This window comes from Eumetopias jubatus, unplaced genomic scaffold (genome assembly GCF_037043125.1).
Source record: "Eumetopias jubatus isolate StellerSeaLion01/CBP00866 unplaced genomic scaffold, mEumJub1_p1.0 scaffold_14, whole genome shotgun sequence".
Classification (NCBI taxonomy): domain Eukaryota; kingdom Metazoa; phylum Chordata; class Mammalia; order Carnivora; family Otariidae; genus Eumetopias; species Eumetopias jubatus.
This window is the reverse complement of record NW_028274820.1, coordinates 43019191-43045975: the sequence shown is the minus strand read 5'-3', so window position 1 is coordinate 43045975 and position 26785 is coordinate 43019191. Positions and strand designations below refer to the sequence as shown.

At 35.7% G+C, this 26785-nt stretch overlaps 1 protein-coding gene across 2 annotated transcripts in view; it reads right to left on the bottom strand.

Moving 5' to 3' along the window:
* Positions 1-26785, bottom strand: part of GLCCI1 (glucocorticoid induced 1) — a 103094-nt gene that overhangs the window by 54423 nt on the left and 21886 nt on the right. For both annotated transcript variants that reach the window (XM_088018533.1, XM_028118180.2), the window contains exon 2: positions 14807-14958. In XM_088018533.1, coding sequence (XP_087874659.1) covers positions 14807-14958 — 152 coding nt within the window. The remainder of the gene's footprint in view (positions 1-14806; positions 14959-26785) is intronic.

Below are 26785 nucleotides of genomic sequence, written 5' to 3'. Positions count from 1 at the left end.
CAAAACACTACCTATCATATCATCTGAATTCTATTTTTATTTATTTTAAAGATTTTACTTATTTATTTGACAGAGAGAGACAAAGCATGAGAAGGAACACAAGCAGGGGGAGTGGGAGAGGGAGAAGCAGGCTTCCCTGCTGAGCAGGGAGCCTGATGTGGGCTCGATCCCAGGACCCCGGGATCATGACCTGAGCCGAAGGCAGATACTTAACGACTGAACCACCCAGGCACTCCCCCCGAATTCTATTTTTTTAAATGGTTTTATTTTTTAAATGTAAATAATCAAAATATAAAAGGATATATATCACAATGTTAAAAAATGGCTACGTCTGGATATTAGGAATACAGGCAACTTATTCTGTGATTTTCAGTATTTTCGAAATTTTCTACAATGACTACTGTTTTCAAAATTAGAAACAGGATTTAAAAAAAATAATATAGCTGTGCTATAGAATTGGTGACTATGGTTATATGTCTACACTGAGAAAACCCTAACTTTAGACACAAATGTCAAATCTATTTTGGAAGACAGGTTACACATAAGTTACATGTAAGTTAGAATGCTAGTATACATTACATTAAATATTTTTCAGTAGACTGGTTTCTTTTGACAAGGAGATTAGGGTTTTCTCCAAACTCCAAGGGTCTAAACGTAGATCACCAGCTATCGGCTATGGGAACAGAGTTGGAGACCTCAGATAAGCCGGAATATTTAATGTTTAGAGTAACTGAAAAGTGAAGGTCATTGAAATGTCAAATACTCAGAAATATTAGTGGAAAGTTATTGATGAAAATACTGACAGGAAGTTATAATTCAGTTCAGATATGCCTTTCATGGTACACTTTAATTATGTAAGGGAAAAATATCTACAAAAATGTTCTCCTGAAAAAGTTAAACACAGAGCTACCATACGATCCAGCAATTCCTAGAGAAACAAAAACATGTGTCCACACAAAAACTTGTACACAAATGTTCACAGCAGTACTTCAACCCATGAATGTATAAATAAATTTTATTCAACACCCTGGAATATTAGTTAGCAATAAAAAGGGATGAAGTACTGATATATGGTACAGTATGGCTGAATCTTAGAAATACTATACTAAGTAAAAGAAACCAGATACGAAAGGCCCCATATTGTATGAGTCCATTTATATGAACTGTTCAGGATATACAAATCTACAGAGGCAGAAAGTAGATTTGTGGGTGCCTCCGGCTGAGAGAAAGAGGGTTCAGGGAAAACAGTGAGTGACTGCTAATGAGTACAGTGGTTTCTTTTTGGAGTGATGAAAATAGTCTAAAATTGATTATGGCAATGGTTGCACAACCCTGAATTTAATATATTAAGAAAGAAACTGTACACTTTAAATAGGTGAACTGTATGGTACATAAACTATATCTCAATAAAACTGTTACTAAAATAGTTAAGTCAAAGAGGCAATTATAAATCAGCCTCATTTTTCAATTAAAAAAAAAGCCATGTATTGCTGAACCTGAAACACTCAAGCATCATTTGCATTTTCTCAAAAATAACTGATATTTTCTGTCATGCTTTTCTTGCCAAGTTTCAAATCACACAGAGGTACTAGTCAAGAAATACAATAGAACGGGGTGCCTGGATGGCTCAGTTGGTTAAGCGACTGCCTTCGGCTCAGCGACTGCCCGGGACAGAGTCCCACATCGGGCTCCCTGCTTACATCTCCCTCTGACCCTCCCCCTTTTTGTGCTCTCTCTCTCTCTCTCTCTCATTCTCTCTCTCAAATAAATAAATAAAATCTTTAAAAAAAGAAATACAATAGAAGAGGCCAGGAGGGATTGCACATTAATAATCTATCCAGTTAGGTTTCTCAAGTCATGTTGAGAACATTTAACAAAAAAATTAAAGATATAACATAAAGTGTACACTGAAAATACTATTCTCTGGCTTCTTATAGAAACAGAGTTACTAACAGACTCTTGACAAATAACCAGCTTCTGCTTTAACCAAAAGGAAATGGGTATGTGAGGAATTAAAAGTATAAACAATATTTCAATTTATTACTTGGTCTTTACACCTAACAGTACCCTTTCTGACCAGTTTTATCACTACTATCGGGAAGAGATTTAAAATCAAATGAGATCTAATTTTCAGTTTTTAGAGAATATTACAATGTATTAATTCTTTGGTGTTATAATCTTTCAAATTACAATTTACCTCGGTTGCTGGGTTTCAAAAAATTGATTCCACATGTAAAAAAGTAAAAGCAATTTTACTTTTTAAAAATAATATTCCCAAACACTTTAAAAATATATTTAACAATCACATTGGAGTATAACTGCCTCTGAATTATCCAAGAGATAAACTACCTTTGTTGTTCCTTGATAGCTTTTAACATTTTAAAAAAACCTCTCATGCCTGACAGAAAATCAGCAACATAAGTGACTATGAGATATCTTCTAAAAATATTTTCACACCATTCCAAAGTCATAAAAACTAACAGTGCTCAACTGATGGCATGAATATCATCAGTGGGATACCTAAGTGATGATGAAGGAAGGAGTTTCCTTAAGAATCTATCTCCACTTTCCCATACCTGGACCCACCAATCTGAAGTGCCATTTCTTATTTGTAAGACTGCACAGTAGGCAACAATAGCTACTTAGGACTGAGTGAATCCTGACCTACCAGGAACTGTTTATTGAGTTTCAGACCCCTATCATGTGGCAGAGTTATCTGTATAATTTCTATGCCATTTCCTACGAATTCAGACTTAATGCTCATAACTGCATACCAATTGTTGATATTAGTAATAATGACTTTTTCTGTCACTAAATTCACTATCATTATATCTAAGCCTCCTGACAGTAAAATATTACAGATTCTAATACAAAGGCAACTAACATTTACCAATATCTACCATGTCCTAGATACTGTCCTCGAAGCTTACCATGGATTATTTTATGTAATCCTCACTGCAGTAGGTACCAGTGTTATCCCCTAAAAGCTATGAGAATTCCAACAGCAATGAAAACTGTTTTCACTTGGTTCATACTAATGTTTCCTAGGAATGGGATAGATCCTATCCCAATCATTCATTTATACAAAGTAGTTATTAAGTTGAAAGGCATGTTGCTTTCTCATACTATGCCCTTGGCTAAGGATTTAATTCTTAAGTTCTTAAAACTTAATGTCACTAACAAATGTCTAAGTAAATGCTAATTATTTATTACTATTATAGGATTTTTGACAGAAAATTGATGGGCTAAAAGATATAAAAGGAGAACAAAAGTACCAGACAACAAACGTCAAGATGATAGATTAAGAGGGTTGTTCCAAATAAATACAACCTATTTCATAATTCTACCTACAGCTAAATTAGGGGTAAAGGTGTGGGGGAAGAGACTAAGGAAAGCAGGTTAATTTTGCTACCTGTTAAATATTTCTGATAATGGGAGGAACCCCAAGCACTATATGGATAACAGGAGTATGGGAAAGGCTCTTTGCTAAAAACCTTTTACTTCTGAATCAAATGATTTTACTACCTATTGAAAATTAGTAAGTAGAATTTTGAGTTTCTGATAACTTTAGACATAGTGTTTGGAAATGACGAATATTAAATATTTTAGCCATGGGTTTTAGTTTTTCATCAGTACAGCTGAGGATATTCCTTTGCCAACCAAAAATACTACTCCCTAAGTTAGGAACATGACTACTTTCACGTGGACTGTTAAACTCTAGGATTATATGATCCTCTGTCTCTGAATTAGCTCATAGCTGAAAGAGAGTAAAGGTGATCTTCAACAGGAAGGAATCTTTATACACTCACTCGACAGCCAGTTAGGGACCAGCTCAATAAAAACAACTTAGGTCCCCAGAACACAATCTAAGAGGCCACAATGGTCAAATCTTTAGACTTGTTTCCATTTCCAGAGAAGCCTCCCACTCCCCAAGATAGTTCCATCAACTGCTGCTTCTTAAACAAACTTGTTTAACAAGGACACAGGAAACCCAAACACCTGTATTAAGCATGACTTTTGGTCAGGAAATGAGTTTTTGATCAGAGTGGTTAAACTGAAAGTTCTCTTTCATATCTATTACTATTTGAGGGATATCATCCACTCCTTTGATTAAATTCCTCCCCTGCCAAGCTCCTTTCACAAAGAGAGGAAAAGGATAGATTCTTTTAAATGTAATTTCAACAGCAAAAATTCATATATTTTAGTTCAGAGTTGCTGACTTTATCAAATGCGGCTAAAGCCAATGTGAAGGACTTATTCCAGATCTGATTCTTAAAAATAAATAAAAATAGGGGTGCTTGGGTGGCTCGGTTGGTTAAGCATTTGACTCTTGATTTCAGCTCCGGGTTGTGAGATGGAGCCCCCCGTTTGGATTCCGCACTGGGCATGGATCCTGCTTAAGATTTTCTCTCTCCTGGGGCGTCTGGGTGGCTCAGTTGGTTAAGCGACTGCCTTCGGCTCAGGTCATGATCCTGGAGTCCAGGGATCAAGTCCCGCATCGGGCTCCCTGCTCGGCGGGGAGTCTGCTTCTCCCTCTGACCCTCTTCCCTCTTGTGCTATCTCTCATTCTCTCTCTCTCAAATAAATAAATAAAATCTTAAAAAAAAAAGATTTTCTCTCTCCCTCTCACCACCCTCTGCTCTATAAATAAATAAATATAATAGATACATGAATAAATAAATAAATTTGTAGAGAAAGATGCCGGCATAGACTTAGGATCATAAAACTCCATATATTCAAACTTAATGAAATTAAGAAAAATAAATTAGGGCGCCTGGGTGGCTCAGTTGGTTGGGCGACTGCCTTCAGCTTGGGTCATGATCCTGGAGTCCCGGGATCGAGTCCCGCATCGGGCTCCCTGCTCAGCAGGGAGTCTGCTTCTCCCTCTGACCCTCTTCCCTCTCGTGCTCTCTCTCTCTCTCTCTATCTCATTCTCTCTCTCAAATAAATAAATAGAATCTTTAAAAAAAAAAAGAAAAATAAATTAAAATGCTATTTTATGTACTTACTGGCATGTTTAAATGTTTCATACTTCAATATTTGAAAATTAATTTTAAACAATAAAATACCAAAGAAAAACATCATCTGGAAAATAAAAGCAGAGTATGCAGAATTTCACTTAGGATCTAACCATCCCATCTCTTACTCTTCAAAAAATACAAAAGGTAAACGAGAAAAATTCTGAAGTCTTCTCTGATACCAAATTTGGAGGGAAAATGAATGAGCGGAGTAGATAGGACATCTAAGTGGAAAGATTCATATACGGTAAAAGCTATTCTCACCTCAATTGCCCATCAGAAATTTTTTAAAAACTGCCATGCTCACCACACCATTTTTCCTTATTAGGGAAATATGGCAGAGGACTCCAAAACAAATAAATAAATAGATACACAAATAAATAAATAGTGCAAAGCTAATTATTTCCAGCAATAAGCAAGATTTACCAGAACAGAAAGACAAAAGACAAAAACAAACTAAGAAATAAAAAAACATGGGAATGAGGTGGGAGAAAGGACGAAGAAATTTCCTTTTGAAGTTCCCCTTTTCTAGCTGTGAATTTACAGTGCCAAGGCCACTATCCAAACATGCACCTATCTTTCCCTCTCTCTGCTGGTAAATGTAAATAATAATAGCAATTATTTATTGACACTTAATGTGTTGATCCCTATTCCTAGCATTTCAAATATATTTCCTTATGATAATCCTATGAGGTACAATATCCCATTAATAAATAAGAAAAGTGAGACAGAGAGGTAAAGTAATTTGCCCAGAATTACAAAGCTGGAAAATGCTGGAGCCAAGATTCAAAACCAGTTTGATTCCAGAACCAGAGCTCTTGACCAATGGAAGAATGAATGAATGAATGAATAAAACAGAGTTTTCAATACTAACTTATATTATGAAAAGCTTAAATTCAGGGGCAAAATATTAATCAAGATACAGAGTATTCTACAATAATAAACAATGCCAACCAAAAGGAAAATAAAATGGACATAAATCTTTATACATGTATATTATTAAGATATATAAAGCAATGGCCACTGGAAACATACATCAACAGAAATTTTAATTCAATAACTGCCAGCTTATGATGGAACAAACAGACATAAAGGGGCTATATGGAAACTGAATAACATAATAAGGCTGAATTAATATGTAATGAATTAATTCTGTATCTAAAAGTAAAGACTATGCCTTGTTTTCAAATACCCACAGAACATTAAGAAAAAAACCAATCTTGTATTAGGCCACAAAGAAAATTTCACTGCAGTTTCCACAGATATATAATTCTATTTTCTAAATACAATAGAGCTAGAAATTAAATTTTTACTCAGAAAAGAAATTTTAACCATTTAGAAGTTAAAAAAACAAAATGCTCTCACATACTAAACAGGGTATCAAAACTGAAACTACACAGTATCTTGCAAATATGAATAATGGAAACATTATATACTAGCCAAAGCTGGGCTCAGAGGATAAGTCTTGGCATAAAACAACTATATTACTGAACAGAAAATATCACAAACACAAAAATTAAGCATTTATCTCTAGAATTGAGAAAAAATACATATATATACTCCAGGGAGGCAGAAGAAAGGCAATGATAGAGCAAAGTCAGACAGCAATGAACTAGAAAAAAAGAAAAACAGGAAAACAAATTTCAACATTTAAAATTTTTAAAAATACTACATAGCCTAATTTAATACCATATAACCTAATAAATTTAATCACTCAAAACACAGATATACAATATAAGTGAAAAAAATAACTACAGATATACAAGAAATTAAAAGAATTATTCAAGAATATTTTGTGAAACTATGCAAATACACTTGGAAAAGCTGGATGAAATGGATTATATTCAAATGAAAATATTGAACAAAAAAGAAACTAAAAGAAACCAAGAGCCAAAGGCGTGCCTGGGTGGTGAAACTGGTCATCCAACTCTTGGTTTCTACTCAGGTCACGATTTCAAGGTCCTGAGATTTAGCCCCGTGTCGGGCTCCACTGGGATCCAAGCTCAGTGCAGAGTGTACTTACACCTAGTTCTCCCTCCCTCTCTGCCCGTCCTCCCTGTGTGCGTGCACTCTCTCTAATAAATAAAAATAAAAATCTTAAAAAAATAAAAAGAAACTGGGGTGCCTGAGTTGCTCAGTTGGTTAAGCGCCTGCCTTCGGCTTAGGTCATGATCCCAAGGTTCTGGGATCGAGCCCCACGTTGGGCTCCCCGCCAAGCAGGGAGCCTGCTTCTCCCTCTCCCTCTGCCTCTGCCTCTGCTCTGCCTACTTGTACTCTCTCTCTCTCTCTCTCTCTCTCTCTCTCTCTCTCTCTCTGTGTTAAATAAATAAATAAAAATCTTTAACAAGAAAGGAAAAAAGAAAAAGAAACCAAGAGCCATGGAAAAAACTGAGATTTTACTAAAGAGTTACAATCTGAAAACATACTAGTCTAGTTAGCTTCATAGGTAAAATTTTTTCAGACTCAAGTAACAGATAATTGGGATGGTATCTTCACCATTTGTGCCAGAGCACAAAGGAAGGAAATCTTGCAAAATCTTTTTATGAAGCAAGTATAACACTAATCTAAGGATTACATTATGTAAAAGAAAAAAGTTCAGACCTCATTTCTGAATTCTGAAAACAAACATAAATATTAACAAACACTTCATTTGCTGCTGTATATTTTATTCATTTATTTTTAAAATCTTTTTTTTAAGATTTTATTTATTAATTTGACAGAGACATAGCGAGAGAGGGAACACAAGCAGGGGGAGTGGGAGAGGGAGAAGCAGGCTTCCCACTGAGCAGGGAGTCCGATGTGGGGCTCGATCCTAGGACCCTGGGATCATGACCTGAGCCGAAGGCAGACGCTTAATGCCCCACCACTGTATATTTTAAAAAAAGGACTCCATAAATAGCATTTATTCCATAAATGTAGTCATGACCAATTATTAAGTAATCTATTAAAGAAATTCACCGTCTTACAGATTATGAGTCAAGATAACATACTCTTTTCAACGATGAAATGGTATTTCACATGTAAAGAATCCCTTCCAATTTAAGAAGAAAAACAATTAGTAAAATAAGTATGTTTGATGCTACTCCTGTCAGAGTGAATGCACCAGCTCTTTAAATTTATTGAGATATAACTGACATATAGCCTTATATTAGCTTCAGATGTAAAACATGATACAATATTTGTATATGTTGTGAAGTGATCACCACAGTAAGCCTAGCTAACACCATCACCACTCATAGTTCTGGAAATTTTTTCTTGTAATGAGAACTTTTAAGATTTTCTTTCTTAGCAACTTTCAAATATGCAATACAGGATTTGTAACTATAGTTGCCATGCTGTACATTACATCCCTAGACAAATTGTTTATTTTATAAATAATTTTATTTTCACCCATTTCACGCACCCCCCAACTCCCAGCAACCATCAATCTGTTCTTTGTATATGTGAGCTTTTTATTTTTAAGATTCCACATATAAGTGAGATTATATTTGATCATGTTTGTCTTTGTCTTTGATTTATTTCACTTAAGTATAATGCTCTCAAGCTCCATTCATGTTGCTGCAAATGACAAGATTTCATTCTTTTTTATGGCTGAATAATATTCCATTGTATACATATAGCACAACTTCTTTATCTATCTGTTGATGATCATTTAGATTGCTTCCACACCTTGGCTACTGTAAATAATGCTCCAATGAACGTGGGGGTGCATGTACCTTTTCAGGTTAATGTTTTTGTCTTCTTTGGATAAATACCCAGAAATACAACTGCTGGATCATACGGTAGTTTTTTTTAATTTTTTGCAGAAACTCAAAAACTTTTTCCATAGTGGCTGTGCCAATTTATATTCCCACCAACAATGCACAAGTATTTCCCTTTTTTCACATCCTGGCCAACACTTGTTGTCTCTTGTCTTTCTCATAACAGTCATTCTGACAGGTATGAGGTGATATTTCACTGTAGTTTTGATTGTATTTCCCTGATCATTAGTGATGCTGAGCATCTTTTCATATTTCTTCTGGTCATCTAAATGTCTTCTTTGGAAAAATATGTATTCAGATCTTCTATCAATTTTTTAACTGGATTGTTTGTTCTTTTGCCATTGAATTATAGGAGTTCTTTGCTATTTTGGATATAATTTGTAAATATTTTCTCCTGTTCAGTAGGATGCCTTTTCATTTTGTTTATGGTTTCCTTTGCTATGCAGAAGCTTTTTAGTCTGATGTAGTCCCACTTGTTTTTTGCTTTTAATGTCAAATCCAAAAAATCATCACCAAGACCTATGTCAAGGAGCTTTGTTTTCTTCTAGAATATTTTATGGTTTCGTCTTACATTCACGTCATTAGTTCATCTGAGTTAAATTTTGTATATAATATACGATAGTGGTCCAGTTTTCCCAACATCATTTATTGAGGAGACTTGTCCTTTCCCCATTGTATATCCTCTTCTCCTTTGTGATAAATTGATGATATATGCACGGGTTTATTTCTGGGCTCTCTATTCTGTTTCATTGATTTATGTGTCTGTCTTTATACCAGTACCACACTATTTTGATTATAATAGCACTGTAATATATTTTGAAATAAGGATTTCATGATGTCTCCAGCTTTGTTCTTTCTCAAGATGCCTTAGCTATTGAGGGTCTTTTGTGGTTCAATATAAATTTTAGGATTGTTTGTCCTATTTCTGTGAAAAATGCCACTGGAATTTTGACAGGGATTGCACTCAATCTGTAGACTGCTTTGGGTAGTATGAACACTTTAACAATATTAATTCTTCTAATCCATAAGCATGGAATAGCTATTTATCCGTGTCTTCATCAATTTCTTTAGTCAATGTCTTATATAGTTCAGTGTACAGGTCTTTCACCTCCTTGGATGGATTATTTCCTACATATTTTATTCTCTTGATGCAATTGTAAATGGGATTTTCTTAATATGTCTTTCTGATACGTTACTAGTGTAAAGAAACAACAAATTTCTGTATATTTATCTTGTATCCTGCAAATTCATACTGAATTCATTTATTAGTTCTATCAGTCTTTTGGAGTTTTCAGGGTCTTCTATATACAGCATCATATTATCTGCAAATAGTGACAGTGTTACTTCTTCCTTTCCAATTTGGAAGCTACTATACCTGGGAATTCAGAAGAAACACCTTTTCTTACTGCTCTAAACTGTTTTTACTGTTTGACCACTTTATAAAAACTATATGCATTATTTTCTCATTTAAAAACACACTCACATTCAGAATTTTAAATCTGTCTAGAGATGGAAGTTTTAGACTATATGGTGAAAACTGAGAAAATACTACTGTCTGATTACTGTAACCTTAACTGCAAGTTCAATTTTAAGAGTTGACAATAATTTTTTGTTTTAAAAAAGGTTGTATCTGCACGGCTAATGTATTAAAGTAATATTAAATTCCACAAATGGGTTTTTAGTTTTTATTTCTATTAAGCTACACAGATTATTCTAATAAGCTGGCAATGATCCATGTCTTCATTGGCCTTAAACATGTGAACCTGTCTCTTTTAGTCCTCAGAACAAATGCATGATTCTGCAAATTGGGTATTGCTAACTTCAGTTTATAGAAAAGGAAAGTGAAGTTTGGACCACATGACAGTTAATTCAGTGGGACATCATTCTTTTCCCAACACATTATTTAAAAAACTGCAAACATAACCAGTTTACCGAAAAAAAAAAAAAAAAACTGCTTAGTGAGCACTCATAAAGTCAACAGATTCTATATGTAACACTTTGCTTTATTTGCTTCATCATATATCTGCCTATCCATCAATTGATCTTATTTTTGATTCATTTCTAACTAGGCTGCAGACAGCAGTATACTTCACCCCTAAACAGAGTTCAATTATTTGTTTACTGCTCTATATTTTAAAAATTAAGTTATATAGTAAAATGCACAAGCATATACTTGCATATGTTTTGACAAATGCATTCACCCACATAACCAAAACCTCTATCAAGATACAAAAAACTTCCATTATCGCAGAAGGTTCTCTCATATTGGGCCTTGATTTGAACACATGATCCATCTCCAAAGTCCACAGTGTTTTCCCCAACACTATGCTACTTCTTTCTAGAAGGCCCAGTGTGTAAGTATATTAAACATTAAGAATTTTATTCCTAACCTTCAATAATTAAAGTAGTTGAAATATGGAAATATAAAAGGAAGAAAATACTAGAGACATCCTCCACCAAAACCAGACAGCCTTGATATTTAATATCTGTAGTAAGCAGATTGTACTATGCTCCCTCCACTGACTTCCCCTAAATAAACAAAAACTTCTACTTGCCTCCCTAAGAGCTCAAGAGTTAATCCAAGAAGAATGGATGTGACAATAAAAAAAAATTCATACGTTCATCTCTTGTATCTTTAATTAAACCAACAGAGGCTTGGGGGTAAGACCATTTCTTATGCTTCTGAAGCAAGCAAGGTTAAATGCCATATGCTTTAATGGTTACTATGAGAGGCAGTGGGGAATTGGAGAAAAAGCAAAAGCTTTGGAATCAGCCAAATCTGGGTTCAAATCTCTTCATTTATTAGCTATCTTACCAACCAATTATTTAACTTCTCCATGCCTCAGTATCTCATCTGTAAAATGAGGCCTATGTTTTATCTTCCTTTCAATGTCCTTTCTCAAATAAATGATCTACATGGAGATCCAGGCAGACCTCTGCCCTGGACCTCAAGTTTTAGGGGGAACTGCTCTGGCCCTCTTCTAGTCATACCCCTCCTCACAGGTGAAGAGACCATGGGTCCAAAAGAACATACACACAATAGGGCGCCTGGGTGGCTCAGTCGGTTAAGCGACTGCCTTCGGCTCAGGTCATGATCCTGGAGTCCTGGGATCGAGTCCCGCATCGGGCTCCCTGCTCAGCAGGGAGTCTGCTTCTCCCTCTGACCCTTCTCCTCTCATATGCTCTCTCTCTCTCTCATTCTCGCTCTCTCAAATAAGTAAATAAATAAAATCTTAAAAAAAAAAAAAAGAACATACACACCATGAACCCACACCTCTGCCACAGCCTATGCCCTGGGTAATCTAGACCCAGGAATTCCTTTGCCTAAACAGAGTAGCCTCGCCTCCAAGGTCTGAAAGAACCTATTCCCTGGGTCTCACCTGCTCAAGGAATATGAATGAATCATGGATGTGAGGACTGGGGAGTTGAAACATATGTGTGAAGCCATGTGAAGAGAATGGTGTGTGGAAGAGATATGGGTTTAGGCTCAGAAGGCGGGATGGGCTCAACACATGCAGACACATTATGGCATGTAAGTCTGAAGAATCCAACTTCTTAGTTCAAACCTGAAGTTCAAGGTCCACATGAAGGTTTATTTGTCAAAGGAGGAGGACAAAATATATTTTATGTAATGGTTTGTTAACGTATACATACATGGTATATGGGTCTTCATTTATATTTGTGTTACAAATGATCCTATCTGTAACTACTACTAATCGGTACTGACATACTCATTTTCAAATATTATCATATTTAGTCATATAACATTATCATGGGTTGGTTTCACTAGCTCCGTTGTGCAGATAAAGAAACAGACAAGATTAAGAAACTTTTTTCTATCTCTATATTGCTCTCTTCTTAACTCTTGGTATCTGAGTTTCTTCCTCTATCATATCATGAATATTACACTCTCCAAGATAATGTACCCTGAATTCCTAACTTCAGCCCTTATTTCTCCATAATCTCTCTTTAGAACCTGAGAGTGTTAACAATTCTTCCTTAAAACATCTTTCCCTTGGGCGCCTGGGTGGCTCAGTCATTGGGCGTCTGCCTTCGGCTCGGGGCATGGTCCCAGGGTCCTGGGATCGAGTTCTGCATCGGGTTCCCTGCTCCTTGGGAGCCTGCTTCTCCCTCTGCCTCTCTCTCTCTCAATCTCTCTCTCTGTCTTTCATGAATAAATAAATAAAATCTTTAAAAAAAAAATCTTTCCCTTGCTTCTAAGGCTAGACTATTTCAGTTCTTCTCTTAGCTTTTGCTCTTTTTCTGGCTCCTCTCTTTCTGAATAGTGTCTGCATAAAGTACATGTTCAATAAAAAGTGGGATTTTTTTTTTAAATCTAAAAAGAAGAGCTTTTATCTTGAAGCATAGTGATAGTTACTCTACTAGCTGATACATGCATGCAGTATTCCATTCATCCTAACAGCACCATAAAACTGAAGCTGAGGATGATGGACAAACGGACCTGTGTTAGAAACCTGGCTCCAACACTTTCTAGCTTTACGATCCTGCGTTTTTGCTTCCCCATCTGTGTCATCTTATAAGATTCTTGTGAGAATTAAATGAAACTCAGGATATAAAACACACAGCACATGATCCATAGTCAATAAATGTTGACCCCTCCCTCCTCTTCCTGTTGCTTCTGGGTGAGCACGTCAGTCTTCCCTCTTTCCCTCTGTGCATTTCCAGACTAAGGCCTTCGTCTCGTCCTTTATGTTCCATGTCCACACTTTTATCACACCTGCGAACCCAACTCCTCCAGAAAGGTGGTCCTGAAGTACCTGCATCCGTTTCTAAGTGTCCAGGTCTACATCTCTAAGTTTTACTAGCTATTTCTACTTGAGAATCCCACTGCCTACCAACTCCACCTGATCCTTCTCCTCACAAAATGAAGAATGGAAAGCAAAAGACCGGGGATAGCATAAAATATTACAAAGACAAAATTGATAGGATGAATGATAAAGAAGCTGATTTCATGGTTTCAAGCTTGTCTGAGAAAATTACAAAAATTGAGAAGATTCTCATAAATCATGTCCAAAATTATCTCCCTTTTTCCTTCAGACATGAAGCTCTAATCCTTCCATTTCCCTAACCCATGAAGCCCCAAATCTTCTCATTCCTTTGGATTCTCTCATATTTAAGTGCTCTATTCATCACACATCTAATTATATACTATATCCTATTACTGATTTTCATAAATTTACATGTTATCTTCCTAACTATGCTGCAAGTTCTTTAAGGCCACAACCATCTCTTATATTTTTAGTGTTCTTCATAATGCTGATTGACTACTATTATGAAGATATGGTCAAGACCTCAGAAATCATAAATTAAGATGTTTTCAGATTTTTCCCTGACTTGGAAGGAAAAGCTTCTCAAATCAAAAAGGCTGGGGAACCTTCCACACATAGAAAAAGTATGACAAACTATGTGTTAATACTTTATAAATTATTTCCAAGAACTGTGTAAACTTTTCTCCAAAGATTATTTCTATTTTCTCATATAGATACTAGTTGTTATATTCATTTCTGTTAAGCAATTCTTAAAACTATGTCTCAAAAACTGTGTACTATAGACTGATGTGCTATTTATTAAATTTTAAATACTTTTAAAACTTTTAAAACCCAAAGGACAAAAAGCAATTAGTCTAAAGTTTATTAAAAGAAATGGCTTCCGGGGCGCCTGGGTGGCTCAGTCATTGAGCGTCTGCCTTCGGCTCAGGTCACAATCTCAGGGTCCTGGGATTGAGCCCCGCATCGGGCTCCCTGCTCCGCAGGAAGCCTGCTTCTCCCTCTCCCACTCCCCCTCTGCTTGTGTTCCCTCTCTCACCACTGTGCCTCTCTCTGTCAAATAAATAAAATCTTAAAAAAAAAAAGAAAGAAAGAAAGAAAGAAAGAAATGGCTTCCTTCTTTGGTTGAATACACTATATTTCAAATTTGGAAAAATTTAATGAAATTACATTTTCTTTAATGTGATCAAAACAGAAGAACTGCAGGACAATAAAGCTGATTTTGATTTGCTCTTTTTACCTGAGTAGCTTTATCTTTCATGCACGAAGGGTAATGAACATGAGGATCCCGTGGCCACTGTCCTGTGAGGTAAGGTCCTGTTATCGTGTCCAAAGAAGAGGTTCGTCTGATTGTACTAGAGTTTCGAACTTGTTGAGCTTTTGGCCTGTCCACTATAAAAAGTGAAAAAAAAATGAGATTAGTCACTGACAAATTACGTAAAATTTAAAATTATTTAAACTTCATAGCTTATAAAGAATGATTTTCCCTAAATATGTATTTACCCTAATAGCTCTCTTATATGACCTGATGAAACGTATAGACCCTCTCTGAAGGAAAATATGTTCACATATTAAATCTTGCATATCCTTCCAGGGCTGTTACAGATGCTATGAAGCCCACCCATTTTAGAGACGTATTCTAAAATCTACTGATCATCTTCACTGCCATTACTTTAATTAAGACTCTCTCATGTCTCACCTGGACTGCCAGTTTCCTAACTGCTATCTCTGCATACATCTCAATTAAATCTGACCGGGCTACCTCCCAACACCACCAAAAGAACATTTCCATGGTTAATCATTGTCCTTAACTTACAGCCTGTATTTTTCACAATTTGGCTCCCATAGACCTCAGTGTTTAATGTCTTGCTACTCCTCTAGAAATCCACGTTACCTACAAAGTGCCAAATGAACTAACTGCAGTTTCCCAAATGTAAAACACTCCCTTCCCTGCCTCTATACATTCTATTATTTAATGAGCCTAGAACGCTTTCCTTCTTTGCTCACTTGACAAACTCTTATCTCCCTGACCAGCTCAGGTCTCACAGCAACTCTGTGAAACCTCTCCCAGGGCTTTTCCTTCTCCATCTCTATCTTTAGTTTAAGATACATGTGTCCAGCTCTGCTTGCATGGAATCCTAAGTTTGTCTTTCTCCCCAACCAGAACCTAAGTTTAAAAGTCTCTACAAACTGAAAAGGAGTCAATGCTCAATACTTATTTGATCAATTTATTCACAGCTACACAAAAATAAGGTGTATAAAGAACTCTATATTTTAATTCAATTTCCTCATTTATGTATGAAGAATCTGAAGCCCAGAGGGATAAAACTGAATTGTCCAATGAAAGAGAACTGCTAACAGGAGACAGAGGTAAAAAGGAAGCAAGATCTCCAGACATTCTATACCATTCAATCTACTGTAACAATCTACTTCTCTTCATTTGGATACTGTAAGTACCTCTGTTGAAAATTAAAATGATCATAATGAACTCTGTAGTTTCTTTACAAAGAAGTTATAGAGGGTTTTTCATATATACATCCCCACTAATTTACCATCGATGTGCTTTCTATAATAAAATCCCTTGAATTACAAGCTCCAAGGCTCAAGAGTCTTATTCAGGGTTATAGCTCACATGGCTTGCACATTACAAACAGTCAAAAACATTTGTTATTGAACGCTGTCCTTTAACTATCTTCCTGAAGCCAGAATACATAAGTAGTTTTCATCAGACAACAAAACACAGCATACTTTGGTGTTATATTGCTTACGTATCTTAAAACTGCAATTTTGATTTCTTCTTTAACCCGAGAGTTAGAGAAGATATGAAAATTACAAATTTCCTCCCTATCTTTATTAATTAGCTCTAATTTCACTTCACCGTGGGCAGAGAACCTAGGATGACCTATTTCTATCTACTCTGCAATTACCTGAGTTTTCCAAAAACACGGTCAATTTTTATAAACATTTCATGAGTCATGGAGAAGATATATTTTCTGTTTTCAGAATCTATAGCTCTTTGTCTTGTACTTCAACTGAAATAAAAATATAGAATACAGGAATAATACAATTACCAGTGGATCTTTCACAGATTTAGAAGAGAACTCTCAAATTTCGAAACTACTATTGAGAACTAATAATTCTCTTTCTTTCTTACAATTTATTTATTTATTTATTTATTTGAGAGAGAGAGAGAACACCAGCATGGGGGGAGGAGCAGACGGAGAGGGACAAGCAGATTCTGTGCTGAGCATGGAGCCTCACACCGGGCTTGATACCAGGACCCTGAGATCATGACCTGAGCCAAAATCAAGAGCCAGATGCTCAACCAACTGAGCCACCCACATGTCCCTCTTTCTTGCAATTTTTTTTTAAAGACAATTGTTTTTTTTTTAAAGATGTATTTATTTATTTGACGGAGAGAATGAGATAGAGAGAGAGAGCATGAGAGGGGGGAGGGTCAGAGGGAGAAGCAGACTCCCTGCTGAGCAGGGAGCCCGATGCGGGACTCAATCCCAGGACTCCAGGATCATGACCTGAGCCGAAGGCAGTCGCTTAACCAACTGAGCCACCCAGGCGCCCTCTTGCAATTTTTTATCATTTATATTTTAGTTCTGTGTAATTTGACATATACTGATCCATGATGTCATCATCATGGTTTGCATACTTCACCATTATAATCTGTTCCATTTATCCCTTTTTAAACTCTTTCAAATTAAACATTATGACCCCCTTCGCTTTCTATTATAATTTGTCTGGTAGACCTATTCTTTAATTTTCAATTTCTTTCAATCATTTTGTTTATGTGTGTCTCTTGTATACAGTATATAAACTAGGCTTTTTGAAAAAAACAGTATGCCTTCTTGTAGAAAGTTAATTTAGCCCACTTATGTTATTGCTATAATAAATTTAACTTGTCATGTAACTTTTTTCTTCCTATTTGTAATGCTTCCTTGCTATGTGTCCTCTATTTCACTGTTTTTTTCTTCTCTCTTCTTGTCATGGCTAACATCTATGTAGACTGTTTATAGTAGTAGAAGTTATTTCTATTAATTCTTTCAAGTATTTTTTTTCTGGCTATAAAAGCAATACCCACAAATATTAGCAACTCTGGGAAACATGTCTTTCATAATCTAATTTATAATAATTTGTTTAAAATTTTTAGAAGTTACTTTATATTCCCTCCACCAGGAGGACACAAAAGACAAAAACAGATTATCCCTTTAAAAAGACCAACATTTATAGCAGTACACTACTAAATAAAAAAAAAAGTCCTACATAAAGGTCAGCTATAACCAGGAAAAGAAGAACCATTAGATGTGAAAAACCTGTGCCTACACTTAAATTGCTCCAACTATTAAAATGTTGTATGTACTCTACTTACAGCTATTAAAACTTCGCCTAAATTGGAAAACAAACTATTGGGTCCATTTTTATGTTTTATAATGAAGAATCTATATAAATAGGCCTCTTGGTCTATATATTTTAATCTATATTTAGTAACTCTTACTATGTAATTACTGGACTTTTGCCTATCACTCTCAAAAGAGCACATGTTCTCCTCTTAGTATCCATTCTCTATGATTAGCTACTTTGTCAGAACTGTGGTCTTCAAGCCATTTTGACTAAGTACTCTTATTGGTAAATAGGTAAGCATGTAGCAACATGTGTAGTCATTTATTTATAAATGTATGTACTATATTACTAATATGCTAATTATAAAACAGACAAAACAAACATATATGATATGGAATAAAAAATTAAAATATACATGTATAAAAAAATAGAAATTATGTTTTCTCCTTGTATCTCAGTAGATGGCCTCACTCACTTTAATGGACTGAAACTTGGGTGATAGACTCAATGCATCGAATGGCCACTTAGCTCTGTCTAATTTCATGTCTTACTACCCTACTGCTTAACTGAATTAAGAATGTGTAGATAAGCACCAGACATTACCAGCACCAAAACAAACAAATAAACAGGTCTGCCTTAAAAGGAAAAAATAAGTTAGGACAACACAGTATCCATATCTTGTTACAAGATTCACTCTACCAGTCATCATTTTTTTAGGATATTAAAGTATATGAGGCAAATATTCTTGAAACGTCCTATTTCAAAAATATTCTTTAAAATAAAGATTCTCACCACAACTCACAACCAGGAAAATTTCAAAGACATGGTATTATTAATTTCCAAATTTTTTGAAGTGTAAAAATTCAGAATAGGTGGAAAATTGGCAAGGAGAGCTTCTTCCAGGATACGATTACTCATAATAACCCCATCTACCAAATATCACGAAAGCCTTAGATTTAACAAAAGGTCGATGATAAACGATGCAATTCTATTCCAACAAGATGACCTGTTACTATTATCCAAACTATCATGGCAGTGAGTTAGTCTTTAACTGTCTCAACATCTAAGCCCTGATTCTCACAAATTTTTGTTTATTTATTTCATGGTATCATCTCCTACCAATTCAGGTTTTACAATGTAGTGCAACAAGGAAAATCAACACTGGTTTTGCATTATTTATATACTCAACACAATAAATTGTTTATTTCATGATTACAGTTGTGATTAGAATATGTATTCAGTTTTGAATCGGGTAATCACAGTATTTCTCTACTAATTACAAAATTACCTCAATTCAAGTTAGATCAAACAAGAGGACACCTTATGAGCTAGAAACAAGCATTACTATAGACAATCTTTGAATTAATTTACAAGAGCTTGAATAACTTAATAGAACTGCTAAAATAAATATTGAATTATACTTATGTAAAGTATGAAAGAAAATCAATTAAATAAATACTTACTATCATCACCTAAGGTAAAGAGGCATCAGAAAAACAGTACCTTCATTAAGTGGTGAAACCAGGTAATCATTATTACTAAAGAAAACTTGCTAAATGTCTACACCATATGGAAAGTACTGTTACATGTACCAAGGGAAATTACAAAATAAGTTTCAGACTCTCTTCAAGGAGTTTATATACTGGTTGGGGGAGATATGATACATATAATTAAACCATAATATAAAGCAGTATATGCACAGCAAGTGCACACCAATGAAGGAGAGGAAGGCAAAAAGGCAAAAAATGAACTACTCAGCAAGTAGCAAGAATATAGCTCTCCAATACACCAAAGGGGTAGTAATAGAGTTTTTGCCATGCTACTTACCAGTCCTGTTGCTAATACCCTTACTTAAATATTTGAGGATTAAATACAGAATAATTAACTTCAGCAAAAAAAAAAAAAGATAGGAAAAAAATAATCACATCCATTTCCAGTACTATCATCCTTATATCAGAACCAGAAAATGACTGTTGATAGTTAACAATCTGTAGAAAGTCTTCATTACATTCATCTACAGGTTGCACTTTCCAGCCCCTCTTCGCCTCCCTGAATAGAAAGCCACATGGCAGGAGCAGTTGGTAGGTCTGGGGCTCCTCAGGGACCTACTGAGGACTGTACAAAATAATTCTTGCTCTCTCACAACCAACTGGAAATTCAACTTTAAAATAATAATAATGAAATAGGTTTAACGGCAAGAAGCTATATATTAGGTAACCCTGAATTTGAATAGCAAACTAAGCACTGTTTAAAACAGGGAAAACCCGCCAGAGTAATGTAACATGATGTCAAACTCATTAATTAATTTGTTCCCAACAATTTTTACTTAGTGGCAATGCCTGAGGATTGGCTGGTTAGTGAGTTTGGAAATCTCATGACTTAAGAAGCTAATCTGCAGTGGAAAACAAAGTAAAACTTCCACAAGTTAAAAAAAAAAAAGTTATTGGATATTGGAAACTTAAAGAACTTCACCTACAGAATCAAATGAAACAAGCCACCACATCTTCCAAACTAACCTTACTAAGTGGCAAAGATGATATATATATTTTTTAAAGATTTTATTTATTTGAGAGAGAGTGAGAGAGAGAGAGAGAGAGCACAAGCAGTGGGGAGAGGAGGAGGGAGAAGCAGGCTTCCCACGGAGCAGGCAGCCTGACGCGGGGCTTGATCCCAGGACCTGGGATCATGGCCTGAGCCGAAGGCAGCCGCTTAACCGAATGAGCCACCCAGGCGCCCTCAACATATTTTTTTAAACCAAACTAGACTGATTCAGATACACCATAAGGGTTAGGAAACACAGAAGTCCTAAAGCAATGCTTCTCAAAGTGTAAGACTTGTTAAATATGCTCATTTCTATGCCCGATTTCTTATCAACCATGTAACACTCTCTGGTAGTGGATCAAGAAATCTGAATTTTTAGTAAGCATTTCAGGTGACTCTTAATGATACTAAAAGCTTAAGAACCTATGTCTGAAGGATTGCTACTAGACCCTTTGGAATTGTAGGTGCTCAAAAATAAAATCCTTTTATGACAATAACTTACTCCCATTTAAAAGCACTGAAAGTTTGACTACATATACCTAAGGAAATATCCTGCTGCAAAAATATCACCCAATTCTTTGAAATCTGCTCCCAGCAGCTAAACTTCTAGAATCTAATACTTTTTATTTTTACTTATTTTTCTTAAAGTGAAAGAGTGGGCGTGAGTGGTGGGGTGGGGGAGAGGCAGAGGAGTGAGAGAGAGAACCTCGAGCAGAGAGCCCGGGGCTCGATCTCACAACTCTGAGATCATGACCTTAGCTGAAATCAAGAGTCTGACGCTTAACGGACTGAGCCACCCAGGCGCCCCTAGAATCTAATAAATTTAAACATTCATCATCTCCTTCAAAAGGTCACTTTCTAAACTTAGAGCCAGCCATGACATAAGAACCTTAAAATTTAGTACAGAGCATTCTAGGGAGAATGCTTAGGGGCACCAGAAAATGAGATAACAAAGTCCAAAATCTCTTTTGGACAGAGACCTTCCCACCCAAACAGAGCATTCTGCATGCAAATAAAAGTTAAGTACAATAAAATCTACTTCCTGAAAAATATGAGGAAGTCTGAAAAAATATATTAAGTAGGTTCCCTTATAAAATGAAAGTACAAGAGCAAAATTAAATCAAATATATAAGCAGAGTAAAATTAAATGTTAATAATTAATTTGATTAAAGCATCTAAGCCTGAGTTTATTAAACAACATTTACCAGAAAATCAATGAGCTTTTCATATCTAACTTAACTCATTCATATTACAATTTCAATCTTCATCATTGAAATCAAAATAACAAATTAACTGAGCCAAGACTGAAGACATTAAATTGTCTTTTCAACTTGAAATGATATAGTTCCTGATCTAGCAGAGATCAAGAACAACCATAAATAAATACAGGCTGGAAATATTCTTCCTACTGGCTCACTGAGGTTAACCATAATCTTGCTAAAGATCTGTTATCAGAGGTTTGCTTCAGTATTTCTGTAATAAGACCTCTTCCTTGAGAGTTATAGTTTTAAATTATTATCACTGTCAAAGAGTTTCTCCTTGACCAAACTTTAGTCAGTCTCCTCTGAACGATTCTCAAGTAGGCCCTAACTTTTGGGCTTCCATGTTTATCTCTGCACTGTCCAATTTTAGAAAGAATCCCCCACCCTCATTTTCTGATCACCCTTCATATCTGATCAGGTTCCTAAACCTCCACCCCCCCCATGTGATATCTGATCACCCTGGCCTACCTTTAACAATAATCCTGTGAGGTCTGTTTAGCCAGAGTCCCTCCTTACCCTTCCTCCGTAGTAATTTTTCATCCACTAATACTCACCCTGCTCCTTGCCTTAGAAATCCCTACTAAACCTTGTATTTTATATTTTTATAAATTTATATTTATAATTTTTTTCCCTCACCCTTCCTCCGTAGTAATTTTTCATCCACTAATACCCTGCTCCTTGCCTAGAAATCCCTACTAATCCTTGTTGTATTCAGAGTTTGAGCCTAATCTCTCTCCCCCACTCCAAAACTCCATGGCAGTGGTCCCTACACTACATTCATTCAGACATGATAGTTTCTCTGAATGAAGTTTGGCTTACCTTTAACAAGTCTCATAAATAATTTTTTCTTTAACATCACTAACATTGAGTAATTTTCTCCTTACCTGAGTTATAGAGAATGATTTTCAAAATAAATTAACTAAAAAAAATTTTTAACTGTATAACCAATAATTAAAAAATGTAGAAAGGAAACTAGTATACTTCTCTAGCCAATCTAACATACATTAATATTGGTCATCTAGTACAATTATTACTAGGTTCAGTTCTCCAAAATCAGCATAGTCCAGGGACTTTACTAATGGCCTTTATGGGTCTTTCTTCCTTGACATATAAGAATATGAAAATACATTGGCCATATGAAATAAAATCATGAAAATTAAATAAATTTCAGATAAGAGAAAGGAAGGACAAGAGATCTGAACATGCTATTGGAAATCAAACTGAAGGGCAAAAACTGAAGCCCTCTTAGTGTGGGTAGATTCTGAAACACTAATCAACCAGACCTGGAATTCTGCCACAGAGGCAATCTAGAAAACATGCAGAAATGACCATATGGCTGCCCTGCAGAAATCTGGAAAGGAACCAATCAAGAAGTTGACAAGAGAAACAAACATGCTTCTGACCAAACGAAGCCTGACACAGCCGGTAACCCGAGGTCTGTCAAGAAAAACAGTTATTTAAAAAAATGCAGTCACACAGCCATTTAGGAATGACTCTTTGGGTTATAGCTCACTCAATCAAACTTGTGTCAAATGGCACATAAATTGAGAAAAGACATTTGGAGAAAAGCCTTCAGCCTGTTTTTAAAGGAAACCCAAAAGAGTATCTTTTTGAATCAAGGTTATAAAAAAAACTTCACTAAGATCACCATAAAGCCTGGTGACAAGCAATGGAAGAATACACAACAAAGTAAGATGGAGCTCTGACATTTGGAATACATCTACAAAGCAATTACATATATGGCAGATAAGATGCTATAGATGTTTTAGTTCATTTTTTTCTGGTGGCAAAATAATAGTCCTTTATTTTCTTATTATTTTTAAAAAAGATTTTATTTATTTATTTGAGAGAGAGAGACATAGTGAGAGAGGGATCACAAGCAGGGGGAGTGGGAGAGAGAGAAGCAGGCTTCCTGCTGAGCAGGGAGCCCGATACGGGGCTCAATCCCAGGACCCTGGGATCATGACCTGAGCTGAAGGCAGACGCTTAACTGACTGAGCCACCCAGCTGCCCCAAAATAATAGTCCTTTAAAAAACCTTGGTAAAGTCATAATTAGTAGAAGGTTCATAAGCTTATGAACTTCCAATGAATTCAATTCATAGAGACTCCAAACATCTAAATCCATTATGACCAATGGGCTTAGACACTAAAGAAATAATCACAGCATATTAGAAACTATAAAGGAACCAAAATAAGATGGTCAAAGATGGAAAGTAATACTGTAATCGAAAGGAAAGCAAATATTCTGTAATCAGAAGACTGATTCTACAAAATTGCTCTTTAAAATTTTGTTTTAAAGAGCAAACTTCCAGTTAAAGCTTGGAAAAAAATTTTTTCTTGCATCATTAAAAATTTTATTTATTTACTTGTTAGAGAGAGAGAGAGAGAGAGCACAAGCAGGGGGAGCCTGCTTCTCAGGCTCCCCACTGAGCAGGGAGCCCAATGTGGGGGGCTCGATCCCAGGGTCCTGGGATCATGACCTGAGCTGAAGGCAGATGCTTAACTGACTGAGCCACCCAGGCATCCCAACATTTGGAAAACTTTTAACCAAATGAGGTAGATTCACTATTATATCCCAACTTAAAAAGAGAAACAAACAAGTCCCTCTTTAATAACCATCACCCATTTAACCCAATCCTCCCCCACTCCCATGCCCTCTCCAGTAATGCTTAGTTTGTTCTCTAGAGTTCAGAGTCTGTTTTCTGGTTTGCTTTTTTTTGATGAACACTGGGTGTTGTATGTAAGTGATGAATCACTAAATTCTACACCTGAAACTAATATTACATTGTTTGTTAACTAACTGAAATTTAAATAAAAACTTGGAAAATGAAAGGGAAAAAAGGAAAATAAATGTTATAAAGTGGAAAAAAAAAAGGCTACAAAATGAATCATATTTTGACCACAGTGTAACAACCAATATTACTGATGAACCCTTGGATTTTTTATAGTAGGGAAAAACTTCCCCCAAATTGTGATATATAACAAACGCATTTTTCCTCAAAATTTACCTTTTAATGAGGGAAAAGGAAGAAAGTCACAAACAGAAAAAAATCCATCCATCTAGAAGAGAATATTACCGGCATTTTTTCAGCTACTTTTATTTGGAATTTATGTCCATAAATACAGTAATTCTCTCTCTCTCCCACACACACACACACACACACACACACACACACACACACAAACACACACCCTCTCTATATATGTCCAGGAACAGTTTCACTTCATAATACTAACGTCTTATTTTTTATTTTAGCATTATGGCAGGTTTCTAATATATGTAGCATTTTCTCTCCATTAGGTAGAACAGTAAATCAATATTCAATATTTAAGACACTTCTTCATATAAAAGTTATGTCAAAACATTCCAAAAGGAGAAAATATGGTAGCAGAAAAGATTTTAAAGCTCCCTGTGACAACAGAGTAACAAAACTAGCCAAACCAAAGACTCACGGACAGCATTTGCAAGATAAGAATGTCACAAGATAGCCCCACAAAAACTTCAAATATAAGTTAGTAGGGACAAAGATTCAGAAATTAACCATCATGTTAATGTTTTCATGTTTTCAGCATCTGTGTGAGAGGCAGCAGAAGGAAAGAATGTGGGCTTCTGAAGATCCTGAGAACAAAAGAACACCAATCACCAGAAGGTAAATGTAAAAGGCCAATCTGAGAACAGTAGCCAAAATTGGGAGGGGGTTCTACAGGAGTGCAGGAGGACACCAACTGAAGAAAGTCTGAAGTACTGGAACTATATGACTAGTCTCAAACCTAACAAAAGCTGCTTCCAACAGAGTCCCAAGACGAAAGAGAAATTACTGTGAGTCTAATCTAAACTGAACGTTACAGGTACAATATAAGCAAAGCAAAGGGAAAGTTGAGATAAAGTTGGGGAAGGTAGTCAAGGAGGGTGAGAACAGAAGGAAGAGATTTTAAGTCATTTTATAAAAACGAGAAGTGAGAATACTAGAGTTTTGAGGCTAGAAAAGCTATCCTGAATGAGGTATCCCTCCTAAAAGTACAGGAAAATTCATTTCCCTTAAACTGTGAGCAAAAAAAAAAAAAAAAAAAAAAAAGCTAATTAATCCCACATAATTACGCCATGAGGGAAAATGGCACAAGGAATAAATGATGGTCTATGGATAATGAAAACATGCAAGAAAAACATGCCCACATAGGATGAAAATTGTGAACTAGTAGGTCAAAACTAGCTAAAAAAATATTTTTTTAATGATAGAAGCAACGAAAAAATCTCAGAATTAGAAAAATCAGAAGTGATGTGTTTGAGGGCAAGGAAGATAATAAAAAGAGAGGTGACCAAACTCAGGAAAGACTTGGAAACCTAAAAAAAATTTATTTCAGGAATGAAGACTAAATTACAAAAAGCACAATGGACAATGCCTTAACAGAAATAGAACATGGAACACAAATTTTATACTTATCAAAAGATTTCAAGAGAAAATGATTAATATGTAACATAAGCAAGATGGTTCAACATGTTTAATAGGAGTCCCTGAAGGAAACAAAAGCAACTAACCAAAACATACAGAGGCACCTGGGTTGCTCAGTCAGTTGAGTGTCTGACTCTTTTGATTTTGGCTCAGGTCATGATCTCAGGATCATGACGAGCCCCCTGTCAGGCTCTGCACTCAGCATGGAGTCTGCTTGAGATTCTCTCTCTCTCCCTCTCCCTCTGCCCCTCCCCTCCTGCACTCTCAAAAAAACAAAAACCTAAAAAACCCTAAAATAAAAGTATATGTGTATGTATACATATGCGTGTGTGTGTGTATTTATTTATTTATCTTGAGAAAATTATCCACAACAGCCTACATTGAACACATCTTAATAAAGCTAAAGTGACCTTCAAGTATTAGAGGCACAGATTAAAAACTATAGCTGAGTTCCTGCTACATAAAGTATGGAGAACACAAGGAATATTGTTCCCATGAGTTTTTCCTGAAGAATCTACCAAAGACTAAGCTTCATACAACCAAGAGCTTGGAAAGGAATTAACATAAAAACTGCTAGGAGGTATGAGCCATTCAGGTAGTAACTTTGAAAG